Raw genomic sequence first — 12,385 nt, 5'->3', positions numbered from 1 at the left:
GCAGCATACAGAGCCAGTCTGGTTTCCAAGGTAACGGCGGGGGTCGTGTCTTTGATATCCATGGGTCAGTGGCGATAGGGGGGTGATAAATTAAAGAATTCAGGGTAATCTCAGGGGAGGGGCTACCCAGGGAGAAGTGTGTGTGAGAGTGCGTGTGTGTGTGTGCGAGTCAGTGAATGCAAAATTTGGCCCCATGTATCACCCATTTCCCCTCCAATCAACATGTTTACAATCCCGTCTGTGTAAGCATGTGTGTGTGTGTGTGTAAGACTATGGTTGTATGTGGTAATAAAGGTGGAGGGGTTTGAACAGATGATGGTGGTGTGTGTGGGAGAGGGGCAACAGGGGCCATGTCGCCATACCAAAGCTGTGCTCCAGCAATGCCGCAAACTAGATGTGAGAGTGCGTTTGGTTTTCACACTTGAGTCCACGCAATCTGACCAACATCACTTTCTGTATGAGAAATGCAGATTGCAATGCAAGCTTATTCCTGTATCAGCCCCACTCATCAGCAGAAACACCAAGAAACAACCTCTATGTTAAAGCAACAATAAATAATATGTAACTTCAAATAACGGCTGGTACACTGACTCATAATATGGAGAATGGTGTGTGTCGTTGTCAATGCGTGCCTGGAACGCCTGCTATTGCACTACCTCACTTTTACCACATGCATTTAAAACCACCAGCAAGAGGGTAAATACCAGTGCTTGCATAACAGGGCTTTCAGTCAACCGAATTACTTAAAATATAAAGCCTACCAGAGTTATTCTAGATGTTTGTTGGTCTGCAGTACTTACTTTCAGCTGCTTAGCATCGAGCTATATTTCCCATCCATCAACTAAATGTCTTAAACTGTGGTCAGGGCTTCCATCACTATGGTCAGTGTCCGCTGAAGGTAGCAAAGAGACAAAAACAAAACAAATAAATCAGACTGAATCTGAATCTTTGAGTCAGACCAAACAGAGGAAGAGTTAAGCCAACATGCATTTTAAATAAACCCTTTTTTTCTCTCTTCAGCTCAGCTGCTTACACCCCCCCCCCCCCCGCAAAGAAATGGCTCTCATGTACACAGTTTCATGTCCCTCATTTTGCATCCATTGTTTCCCTTTTCAAAAAACACAAATTGCATTTCCATGCTAAACCCCCTCTCTTTCTTTCTCTCCCCCTCCCTCCCCCTCTCTCTCCTTCCTCCCTCCACCCCCCTCTCTTCTCCATACTTCCTCTTAAGCTCTCAAACCCAACACAAGTGTGTTGATTAAGCCGTGAATGCGTTATTCATCAGCCCACTCGCATGGCTTCTTTTATTAAACGCCATTCTCATCCCTCATTTCATGTAATTAAATATTCTGTCAGAATCTGTTTCTGTACTCCTACTTTGATGGACGTGTCTGTGGACTGTCAGTCTTTGAAAAGAAAAGAAAGAAGGGGGAAAAAAGCAGAAAAAAAAGAAAATAACGTCAAAGTTCCCCACACATTCATAGATTCGGTAGGATAGACATACATGTGATGATTTCAAAGTAAATTTAGTTTTTTTTTTATTATTTCTTCTTTGTTTTCTTAAAATACTTTAATTACTTCGAGAAGTGGTGTCGTATTGAAAGCATCTGTACCACCAAACAGAAAAAATGAGGGATTTGGTGCGGTTATTGAAAAAGGCTGAATGCTCTTTCGAGTATGTTGACTCTTCGGCTGTTAAGTGTGCACCTGTTAGCATTTGTGGGATTGTGCAGTCATTAGCAGCAGCTTCAGCGTGGATGACAGCTGAAGCTCCTCTGCCTGCTCCAAGGCAAAATTAGTGTTTAAAACAGCCCCATGTGTCAGAAAGGAACTTAAAACTTCAGCTCAGCTAAAAAAAAACAAAAAACAAGATGGCCGTCCTCTGCTACAGGTGACATATGCTACAGTAGGCGACCTCAGAAGACAAACATTGTGCAGCCTCTTTGTATCTCCATGTAGTGTGTTTTTATTTTTAGATAGTCTTTGTCAGCTGCAGACTATGAATGTTTCTCTGCAGGCTCTATCCATCCATTCATTCATATGTTCATCTGTCTCTCTGTTCCCCTCATTGATTATTTCTGTGGCTTTTGCTCGATACATGTTAGCTGTTGCCAAACAGCCAGGAGCGATGAATCAAGCCAATGGAATTGACGGCTGATGAAATGGCTTGCAAGTGTGTCGCACAGTAGCCTTTCAAATAGATCTCATCCTTGAAAATGTACAAGATAGGTCATAGATACAATCAATTTATCAGGTGTACCGTGGGTCCCTAGTTCGTCCACAGAAACAGTTTCAAATACATAAAGCAGCTTCGCGAAATAACTTTTTTTTGTTGTTGTTTTTGTTGTTCGCTCATTTCCTAGTTAGCAACTCAAAGCTAAGCTAATGTTAGCTAACCTAGTAGACGATCCAGTCTGACCTATTTTGTTTGGTGTTTTTTCTCTCTCCTCCTCCCTCCCTCCAGAACTACAATGACCCAGTGGAGCAGAAGAGCTCCCAGTCGAGCCAGCCTTCCCACATGATGCCACCCAACCCGCCACTGTACAGCGTGCCGCCCCAGCCCTCCTCCCCGTACCTGGGCCCCAGCCCCTTCCCTCTGCCAGATTCCCTGCAGGGCTACGCCGGGGCTCAGCGCCACGGGCTCTCGCGGCCCCTGGGCCAGCCCTCCATGCTCCCCAGTCTCAGTGCCTCTCCCCCTTCCTCCTTCCAGATCAGCCCTCCCCTACACCAACAGCTCTCCCTGCACCAGGGCTCCCTTCTCAACCAGCCAATCCGCATGCAGCAGGTCCAGTCACAGCCAATCATCTCACACCAGATGGGGCTGCAGCCCTCCCTCCACTCCCCGCCTCCTGGGCAGCAGGTAAGGCCCGTCGCCCAGCTCTCCGGAGACTCATAGGCCTGCCACTAGGTGTCTGGTAGACTTGATATATAGCACTATTGTAGGCAGGGGCAGCTGTTGTTTGGTTCCACAAATAAAATATATTACTGAAGAAGGCCTGACTAAACCTACCATTGATATGACTGGGATAAAAAAGTAACAACAATACATGGCGGTATAAATCAGCTCATTTGTAATGGCCACCGGCCAAATCCTCGTCATATGATTTGAGACCCATTTCAACATGTAATATAACTCACCTACACTGCAGCACACATAGACAGGCAGATAGATGATTATTCGGTTGGTGTTGTAATGGTATGTAATTGTGTTGGTGTGTTTGTGTGCCCCCTCTACAGGGATTCTCTCACCTACAGTCAGAGTATCAGAAGAGTGTTGGGGGCTCCCAGTCCCCAGGGGCCCCTAACCCAGTGGGGCAGAACCCAGACTGGGACAGTGAATACTGCAATCGGGAATGTGGAGGAAACCACTGCAGGTAGGTGCCCTTAGTCTTGGTCATGCAGGGCGCCTGTGCATGTGTCTGTCTATTGTTACTCTGTCTCTTTCAATTCAATGTTCTGTCTGTCTGTGTGTCTGTTTGTCTGTCTCTATCTGTGCGCATGTCATGTTGTATAATATTTGTGAAAGCAAAGCCATACTATGGCTTGTGTGTGTGTGTGTGTGTGTGTGTGTGTGTGTGTGTATATATACTTCTGTACTCCTTCCATTCAACACCTTCATGTGTTCTCTCTCTCTCTCTCTCTCTCTCTCTCTCTCTCTCTCTCTCTCTCTCTCTCTCTCTCTCTCTCTCTCTCTCTCTCCCTCTCTCTTTCCACATGTGTTTCCACAGTGGCAGCATGATAGCCAGGGACAAGCCACTCTACCTCACTTGAAGCGGGCCAGAGGGAAACGAGGAGCTATAGACACCAGGGAGTCCCCTCCACCTCTCCACCCCTCCCCTAAACCCCCACACCATCTTCTTTATTTTTCTGTTTTCCTCAGTGTCATTTTTTCATTCGTTTTTAGAAGGATGTGTGCAAAATTCTGAAGACTACTAGTGATCCTATTTTTGTTTTTGTTTTTGTTTAGATTTTTCTTTTGCCAAGCACTTAAAATGTACAGGCTTCTTATGGGAGTCAAAGAGCACTCATCTAAAAAAATACAAAAAAGTATATATATGAAAAAAAATAATAAAAAACAAACAAACAAACTACCATGGAAACGCCCCTCAGGGGTCACTGAGCTTTAATTGAAATAGAAAAAAAACTCTTATTAGTTCATTTTATTTTGTTCTCTCTCGCTTTCTCTTTCTCTCCGTTGCATTGTTTTATTTATTTCTTGCTTGCTACATGCTCTTTTGCCAATAACTGGGCCTGTGCTGTAGGGAAATGCTCTTCTGATAAGGTCAACACAGGCCTTTATATAACTGTAGGTTTACTAGATGGTCTGTGAATTTTAACAAGATGGCAAAAAAGAAAAAATAAATAGATAAATAAATGAATAAGAATAAACAAGATGTTTTTTTTTTTTCATTTTAAAGACCTTATAAGGCCTTTTCTGATCTGTCACAGTGTGATTGTAAATATCACTTTTTTGATCAAATTGGGGGATAAAAAATGAAGTCCAGAAATTTCTTTAGTATGACTTATTACTCATTGATTTGTATTTTAAATAGTCTTTGTGCGGGGGAGACTGTATGTGAGTGCGTGCTTATGTACCTCTGCGTACAAGGCCCCAGACATATTCACACAGAACCGATAGTGTGTATATGTGTGTGTGTGTGTGTGTGTGTGTGTGTGTGTGTGTGTGTATGTGTGTGTGCGAATGTGGCAGTGTGTGTGTGTGACTTTTGTGAATTTAAACAGCCTGTGCAGGTGGATGTCAGAGGAGTATTTCACACACTTCAATCTTGCATTAAATATGTTCACTGGTGTGATTTTACAATAAAAACCGACGATTAAAGAGACCACAGACTATGTGTCCCTCTGTGCACTCTGGTGCATGGGGATCTGCATTGAGTGGTTCCACTTGTCCAAGATGGAGGCCACCTAAAGCCAAGACCACCTAAACTTGCTCCTGGAGGGTCAACCTTCATGAAGGTCTCCCACCTTACTCCCCACAAAACGGCACCCTCAAAGGAGAGACGCACCATTGGATGGGTTTGAGTTATCACTGAAATGACACGACTCAGGTGGCGAATCCAATAGGAGGGTTTACCTGCTTATACGCTGACCCTTGAAGGACCAGGATGAGGCGGCAGCTTTGCGGAAAACCCTTGGCAATGTTTTCTGTGATTCTGTTTTTAAACTGGTCTGGTTTGATCTCCTTTCACACCAATATGACATTTAGAGGTGGACTGAAATGTGCTCAATGTGAAATGATACAGCACACATTCAAAAACAACAGTGAGTCTATAGTTTTTTAGTAGCTTCGCTAGGTGTTCTATTGTGTTGATCTCATCCTTCAGTTTTGTGGAAAAAAGTATAATGCATTTGATCATTTAGTCAAACTTTTTTTTTTATTTCCATTGTAGCATATTATTTTTTAGTTTTAATGAAAGAATAACTTTTAAAAGACATTAATTTGTGTAAAAACCTGCCAACTGTAGTAATTTTATTTGTAAAGCCAGTAATGATAATTATTTTAAATTTGTTATCAACTTCTCTTTTTTTGCAAGTTGCCCATCAGCTATTTAATATGACAGGTTTCCTATCTATTTATGAACAACATGAGATCCTCTTTTTTTTGCTTAATACTACATAATGGAATTTTATCGTTTGTTTGTTTGTTTTTTGGGGTTTGATGATGATTGCATTTTTTTGTTTTTTACTTTTTTGATGCTGGTCCTTTCTTTCCTTGCCAGCAAGGTCATTTTGTGTCGCTATGCCTCTTTTGTTTCATTTGTCCGTAATAAAAAAAAATGTTAAAAGTGGTCTGAATTGTCAATGTTTTTTTTATTTGCACACACACACTCACTCACTGCTAAAACACTAAAACAACACACAAATACAGATTTTTTTTATTTTTTATGGTACAACAGACAGTATGCTATGGTCCAGCAGCATTATAGTAAAAGAGCACATTACAGGAGATGGAATAGCAGTCACTGTTATATGTCTCATTATGCATGAGAACACCGACTTGGTAATTATGGACAGAAATGGGGTAATTGGTACAAACAGAAAATGCATCTTTACATGGGCTCTAATTTCCCCTCCATGTGAATGAAGGAGGCCTTTACTCCCCTTTACCTTTTTTTGTCTCTGCAGAGATGCCATTCTGGAGAATTGTCATGACTCCCCGTTTCGATGTTTTATTCATTTTGCAGACAGGCATCTCCTGCAGTATTGAATTGGCAAATAGATCATTATTGAACAATTGGAAACCTGAACCGCCATTTCGTGATATGACACACATTATGTGGAAATCACAGTCATACATTCTTAATGAAATGGCAAGTAATGGAGGAGAGGGGAGAGAGAAACAGAGCTCTAGTGAAGGCTGGGTCCAACCAGACCAAGACTGTGGCAAACGCTTATTTACCCTCATTTTATCCTTTCTCTTGGCTTTACTCTATAAGGATGTATCGACACTTATAATTCCCTGGTCAAACATTATTCATGCCACTTTGCAGTAAAGCAAATGGATCAAAAAGTTTTACAGTATGTATATTTCTTCATCTGCGACTCTCTGGAAAACATTTTATTGCACCACTCTTCACAGAAAGCAAGCAAATATCTCAAATATGCTGCGCAGTAGCAGACAGGTCTTGGACTAGGACTGATGTCCAAAAATGTACTTTTTTACAGTATGCTTATTAACTGAACATGAAGCTGTACATGTTTATCTAAACACTTCAGTGTAGTGCAAAGAAGCTCCCTGGGTGCTAAGGACACATGTTGAGTATCTGTGAAACACTGCACCACTTGCCCAGGCATGTCCTTGCTTTGGTCAGATGGATTTGATGCAAGGTTGTTTGCATGGTCTTTGTTAAAAGGACAGTGCTTTGCTGATGGACATCAGAGAGACCCTGGCTCTTTGTTGTGTGTTCGGTGAGAAACTTGCCTCAGTACGAAAACTTTCCACTTTTGCAGTGCAGTAGAATTGTGGTGCAACATGTTCAGTATAGACGTCTGTGCAAAGACTCCCTTTTCAGTTGATTTTTTTTTTTGCATTCCTTTTGTTGCAGTCTCGTAACGTATGGCCTTTGGTTTCCATGTGGGCATTTTTAGCAACCAAGACCACATGACATGGGAGCTGTTAGAAGTCTGGTAGTCTTTAGTGGAAAGGGTCAGGTTTTGGGCAAAGCATCTGTCCTTTATAGTTTTGTCTATACGCTCCCCAAATATGAGCCCTGTCAGTTGCAGCTTTAGTTCTGTGGAGGAAAGAGAGAGAGAGAGAGCAGGAAACGTGGGTGGTTTTTGACAAGAAAAGGTTTTCAGTTTCTCTCTATTATAGAGGGGTTTTGTTTTGTAGAATGAACGAAATCAAACATTTCATGAAAGTCCCATAAAGAAAGACTAAACCTAAATTGAACACCTGATGCTGCAGAATATTATCTAACAAAATTATATATTTGTGAAATATTAAACTTTGAGTTGACTATATTTTCAAGAAAGCTTTTGGAATCACACATACTGTATAAACCCCCCCCCCCCCCCACACACACACACACACACACACACAAACACATAGGCTACACACACTCACACCACAAGGGGAAAACTATGTAAAAGCCCCCCATGATTTGTTTCCTTACCAAGCAGCTCATACAGTGCTGTGCTTGCAATTAGTCAGAGTCTGGATAACTTTTTAGTAGCTTGTCACCAAGTAAAACCTAAAAATACTCATTGTACTCAAATTTCACCCTTGCTAATTCACATCTTTTGGTGGTTATGTAGAAACAGGAGTGAAGCATCCACTAGAAACACACTTTGCAATTATCCATTGTCACTACAGATTTATATAATAGAAACCCCCTACATAGAAACCACCACACAGCAATCCCCTTTGAACTAATATGATGGTTCTAAACATGTAATGCCTGCTGCACATTGCATCAAGGCCTTTTTTTGTGGGTGAATACTGATTTGAGTGTTCATATGGCCAACAAAAGTACATGTTACTGAGACCGAAAAGCCATGCTCTACCTAGACAGTTGTTGTTATGATAAATGTCTTGAAGTTATGCATTAATTCTTTATGGTAAGCATATAAAACAGATATTGTTGAGAGCGAGTAGATTAGAATATTACAATATCTAATAGTAGCAGACAATATTTATATAAATGTAATACATCCAGAATATGAACTTATTCATGCGCCACAATATTCAGCAGCCCTGAAACACTCACAACCTCAGAACAATTCATTGAGAATAAAGAACGAGAAATGGTTTATTGCCCTCTGTGCTCTGCAAACTTCCTCTCAAAGTGTTGACTCAAAGTAAAACACACATACACATACAATGCACACAGACACATGGACACACATGGACACACATACACACCGAGAGAGAGAGAAAGAGAGTGAGAGAGAGAGAACAACCCTCTCTCAGGACATTGCACACACTGCATTTACACTGTAGCCAAAGGTCACTTGACTTGTCCCCAAGCCACAGTGCCTTTTTGAGCATCTTCACTGAGTGGGTTGTTGGAGACCAGCGGGTCACATTTACATTCTGTATTCAGATGTATAAAGGCTGTACTCTCTTTCCAGAGCACTCATCTTTGTACATCTTCATGTTTACTGTTACAATGACACATATCCAAACCAGTGTTTTTGAAAGAAATACTTGTACTTGAAATGAGTTTAGTTTGCCCTGCTGGGGTGGGAGGGCCATGACACTGAAAGTTAGGGCCTCTGGCACATTCTTCTGAGGTCACTCTTTAGATTCAACTGAAAATTAAAGCTTACGTTTGGACAGCCCTTTCACTGTTCCACTTGTCTACAGGTGAGCTAAACCTCTGTCCTCAGTCTAATCTGTGACAAGGTACTGCTGCATTGCATCCCAGATAATTTGTAAATAAAACAAAAATGCAAAGGTGTTCTGATATCAGTAGAGATGGATGTTTTTATCTCAGGCTAGCTTGCAATAAGTTCAACTAAAGTCCTTAGCTGCTTAACAAAATGTATTTTAAAATAAAATATCCAACATCCTATTTTAAGTGTATATCAAAATAAACTATAAAATATATTACACGTGTATCAAGATAAAATACTTTATTTTTGTATTTTCAAAATACTAAAAAATACTCCTGAAAGGAAGCATGAAACCACTTTGCAAACCTTCTGCCTATTTAATCTATTCCTTCATCAGTAGACTGACTCAAGATTAAGTGGGCAGTGTTTGAGAGCAACAACTTTTCTCTGCCTACGAGAAATGCCATAAATCTGCAAACAGTAAATCAACTATGCTGACCTGCCTGTTATATCTCATCACCTAAATACTGTGTCAGAGATGTACTCAAAAAGTCACAACTGAACTTGTCAAGTGGTTCAAACTAAACAATGAGCACCACAGAATGAGTTTAAAGCAACCCAATGCAGTTCTATTACCTTACAAAAACGACTTCAAACTCACTATACACTGACATATAATAAGGAGATCTCTGAGATTGTCAATGCATGCCCAGAATTCTTGATATTGCTTCAGGTGATACATGGGCCAACTTGTTGAACAATTTTACAGGGAAGCCTGCCTACTGATGATTCTTTAAGTTCTCAAGAAAAATAAATGGCCCAATATCAAAAGGGATGTGCCAGAACAACAATACTCAGGAACATTTTTCAGAACGGTGCCTTATGAAGCCTATCATCAGCTTTGCAGGACACATACACATCACAGTCAAAGTTGTATCATAAGCAGGCAAACTTATTAGTGTAGGTCAAGTAACCATGTGGTTAAGTAATGAAAACAATGCTAATAAAAGTTAACTTGTGATGGCAAGTTGAATCATTTACTCATGAGCAACCTACACGTTACTCATCTTGCACTGGATCATCTTCCTGAATCTCAATACTCTGATCACAACAAGTCTGGGCAAATTACTAAGTCAGAACCCGAGGCTACTGTAGATTAATTGTTTTGCAGTTTTATGATGTCATCACATCACCAAAAGCATTGGTTTTACCAAAAGTATTTGGCAGTATTTTTAAACTACAAATAGTCACATATAAAGTATTTTGATACAAATATGCAGCCATTTTCTTCAATCCGTTAAAATACAAATTACAATAGACTATTTTGTATTTGAAAATATGTATTTTAAATACATGTATCATAAATACTGCCTATCCATGTCAACATATGGAAGCAGCATGGGAAACTTGTCATTTACATCATGAGAGATTCCTGCCAATCAGTTCATGTTTTTTTTTTTTTTCAGGACAGTCTGGCTACCCATATCTGGGAGACTGGGAAAGTATGATGTGAAAATAGTTCTGGTTATGATTTAGCAGACACTTTTTGTCCGTAGCACACATGCTAACCAAGTGGTGAGTAATTACATATAAATCATAGTTATTTTCAATAAATCAATCATAATAACTGATTATGACTATTGTCTAAATATATTGATGAAGAAAAAGCTTAACTGTGTTGGAGTTAGTTTTGTAACTTTGAAATGTATGTATCCCTAGCAGTGTTGGGGAAGTTACTTTTAAAAAGTAGTGTTTGCTCGTTACTCGTTACTTCTCAAAAAAGTAACCCGTTACTTTACTTAGTTACCCTCTATGGAAAGTAACTTTTTACGTTTTATGTTTGCTCGACTTTGGGCAGAACCCAATATCTGTTCCTAAATGTGTAGGCCTACATAAAGTTCTACTATGGAGGACATAACAGGTATTTATTTTGTGCCCTTTATTATAAAAATGCCACAAACAGAGCACTTGATAAGAAAACATTGGGCTTATAGGCTTCAACACCGCCACTAAAGCCCTATGAAACAACTTCAAATAATATGGGCATATAGGTGAACACAAAATATATGAGGGCTTATTTTATAGCCTTATACTCTTTCATTAAACAGGCACTCCTCCGAAATTTGGTGCAAAGCTAGTGTAAATCGTATCAATAGGCTGGCAGTTGAGTTTACGGCAGTGGACAAATTCAGGGCACAGTGTAAGGCTACAACTAACACTCACATTCCTCCCATTAGTTTCAACGAGTTTGAAGTAATGTGAATACCTCCATCCCTCAGAAGTTAGCGTTGGCTGCGTCTCGCTTGGTATGATTGCTCTTCATTGCCACCAGCCTCTGTCACATACCGTGTGGAGCTATGATTGCACTTTATGCAACCAGCCTCTGTCACGTAGGCTGCCGTGTGGAGCTATTGTGCAAGCGCGCAGCTGAGAAAGCAGCGACGCTGTCAAATCTGTCCCTGGGAAAAGTAACGTTGTGCCGATATGAAAAAGGAACTACGTTACGTTACCAAATTTTCAGTAGTAGCGCATTACACTACTTTTTACTCGAAAAAGTAGTTACGTTACTGTAACTCGTTACTTTGTAACGCGTTACACACAACACTGATCCCTAGCCATCATTATGTTAAGCCCGCCTAGTGACTCTATACACAGTGTGATTGACCTGATCAAAGTTTAACTTTTCCAGCTTGTAAGCCAACGGAGAGTTGCTAGACTACCCATAGGGCGCATCTAGATTTCTAGGCTACAACATTTCATTTTCATTTCGAGCAAAACAAAGCCTAAAAGAAAAACAACAAAGATGGCCCAAGATTGTATACATTTAATTTCCAAGCAAATTACTTTTTGAATGTAAGACAACAAGATGATTTACTTCCTACCCCTTCCCACTTACATGGAGCCATTTCAATTGTTAAGGTAAGCAAAACAGTTTTCACTGGATGGACACTCATAGACCTCTGAAGTTCTATATGAGCATTTACAATCGCTTGATCATGCCATCGCTGGTTTTAACCATAGACTGTATAAAATAGGTTTTAAGTCTACCTTGGACTGTTACAATTGTAGGGTTCATAAACAGTTCTTAAAGGAGAATTATTTATTAGATTATTTTCATACCTTAATAGGGCAATGTATCCCAGGAGAAATAACTCATAAAATCAAAAATATCCTAAATATTTCAAAAATGAGTGTGGATATGATTTTTACTATTTTTTCACTCTTGCCTGTTAAAGGGTTAAAATGTTGGTAAGACTACATATTTGTGTAATGGATGCCAGCTGGCATAGGTGTGGAACGTTAGTAAACCTCACTCCCCGATGCCTTAAGAGTGGTGCTGGTGTGCCAGTTTGTCTGGTGATCATGCTGACTCGTGACATTTGAATGAAATGTAATGTTTGCAGCAGATTGGCAAACTTGTGGGTGATTGGTGGGAAACAAATGAGTTCACTAGAAAACATTGCCAGATGTTTGCCAATGTTGGCCCTTAGAGGCAAGTTCTGACAACAATGAGAAGTTTGCTACTAGTGTCAAATGTGTTTGCCAGTGATTTGCCACCACAAAATTAGCCAATCATGGCAAACTT

The 12,385-nt window shown here is 40.3% G+C and overlaps 1 protein-coding gene across 7 annotated transcripts in view; it reads left to right on the top strand.

The window, feature by feature from the left end:
• Positions 1-5,810, top strand: part of tox2 (TOX high mobility group box family member 2) — a 103,949-nt gene extending 98,139 nt beyond the window's left edge. For all 7 annotated transcript variants that reach the window (XM_042090121.1, XM_042090120.1, XM_042090123.1 and 4 more), the window contains 4 exons: positions 1-30; positions 2,465-2,860; positions 3,238-3,374; positions 3,729-5,810. The exon at positions 1-30 is cut by the window's left edge and continues 51 nt beyond it. In XM_042090121.1, coding sequence (XP_041946055.1) covers positions 1-30; positions 2,465-2,860; positions 3,238-3,374; positions 3,729-3,771 — 606 coding nt within the window. In that variant the 3' untranslated portion in view covers positions 3,772-5,810. The remainder of the gene's footprint in view (positions 31-2,464; positions 2,861-3,237; positions 3,375-3,728) is intronic.
• The last annotated feature ends 6,575 nt before the right edge of the window (positions 5,811-12,385 follow it).

The sequence above is a fragment of the Alosa sapidissima genome, chromosome 4 (assembly GCF_018492685.1).
Source record: "Alosa sapidissima isolate fAloSap1 chromosome 4, fAloSap1.pri, whole genome shotgun sequence".
Taxonomy (NCBI): Eukaryota; Metazoa; Chordata; class Actinopteri; order Clupeiformes; family Clupeidae; genus Alosa; species Alosa sapidissima.
Note: the sequence above shows the minus strand (reverse complement) of the source record. Positions and strands in the feature narration are given on the sequence as shown.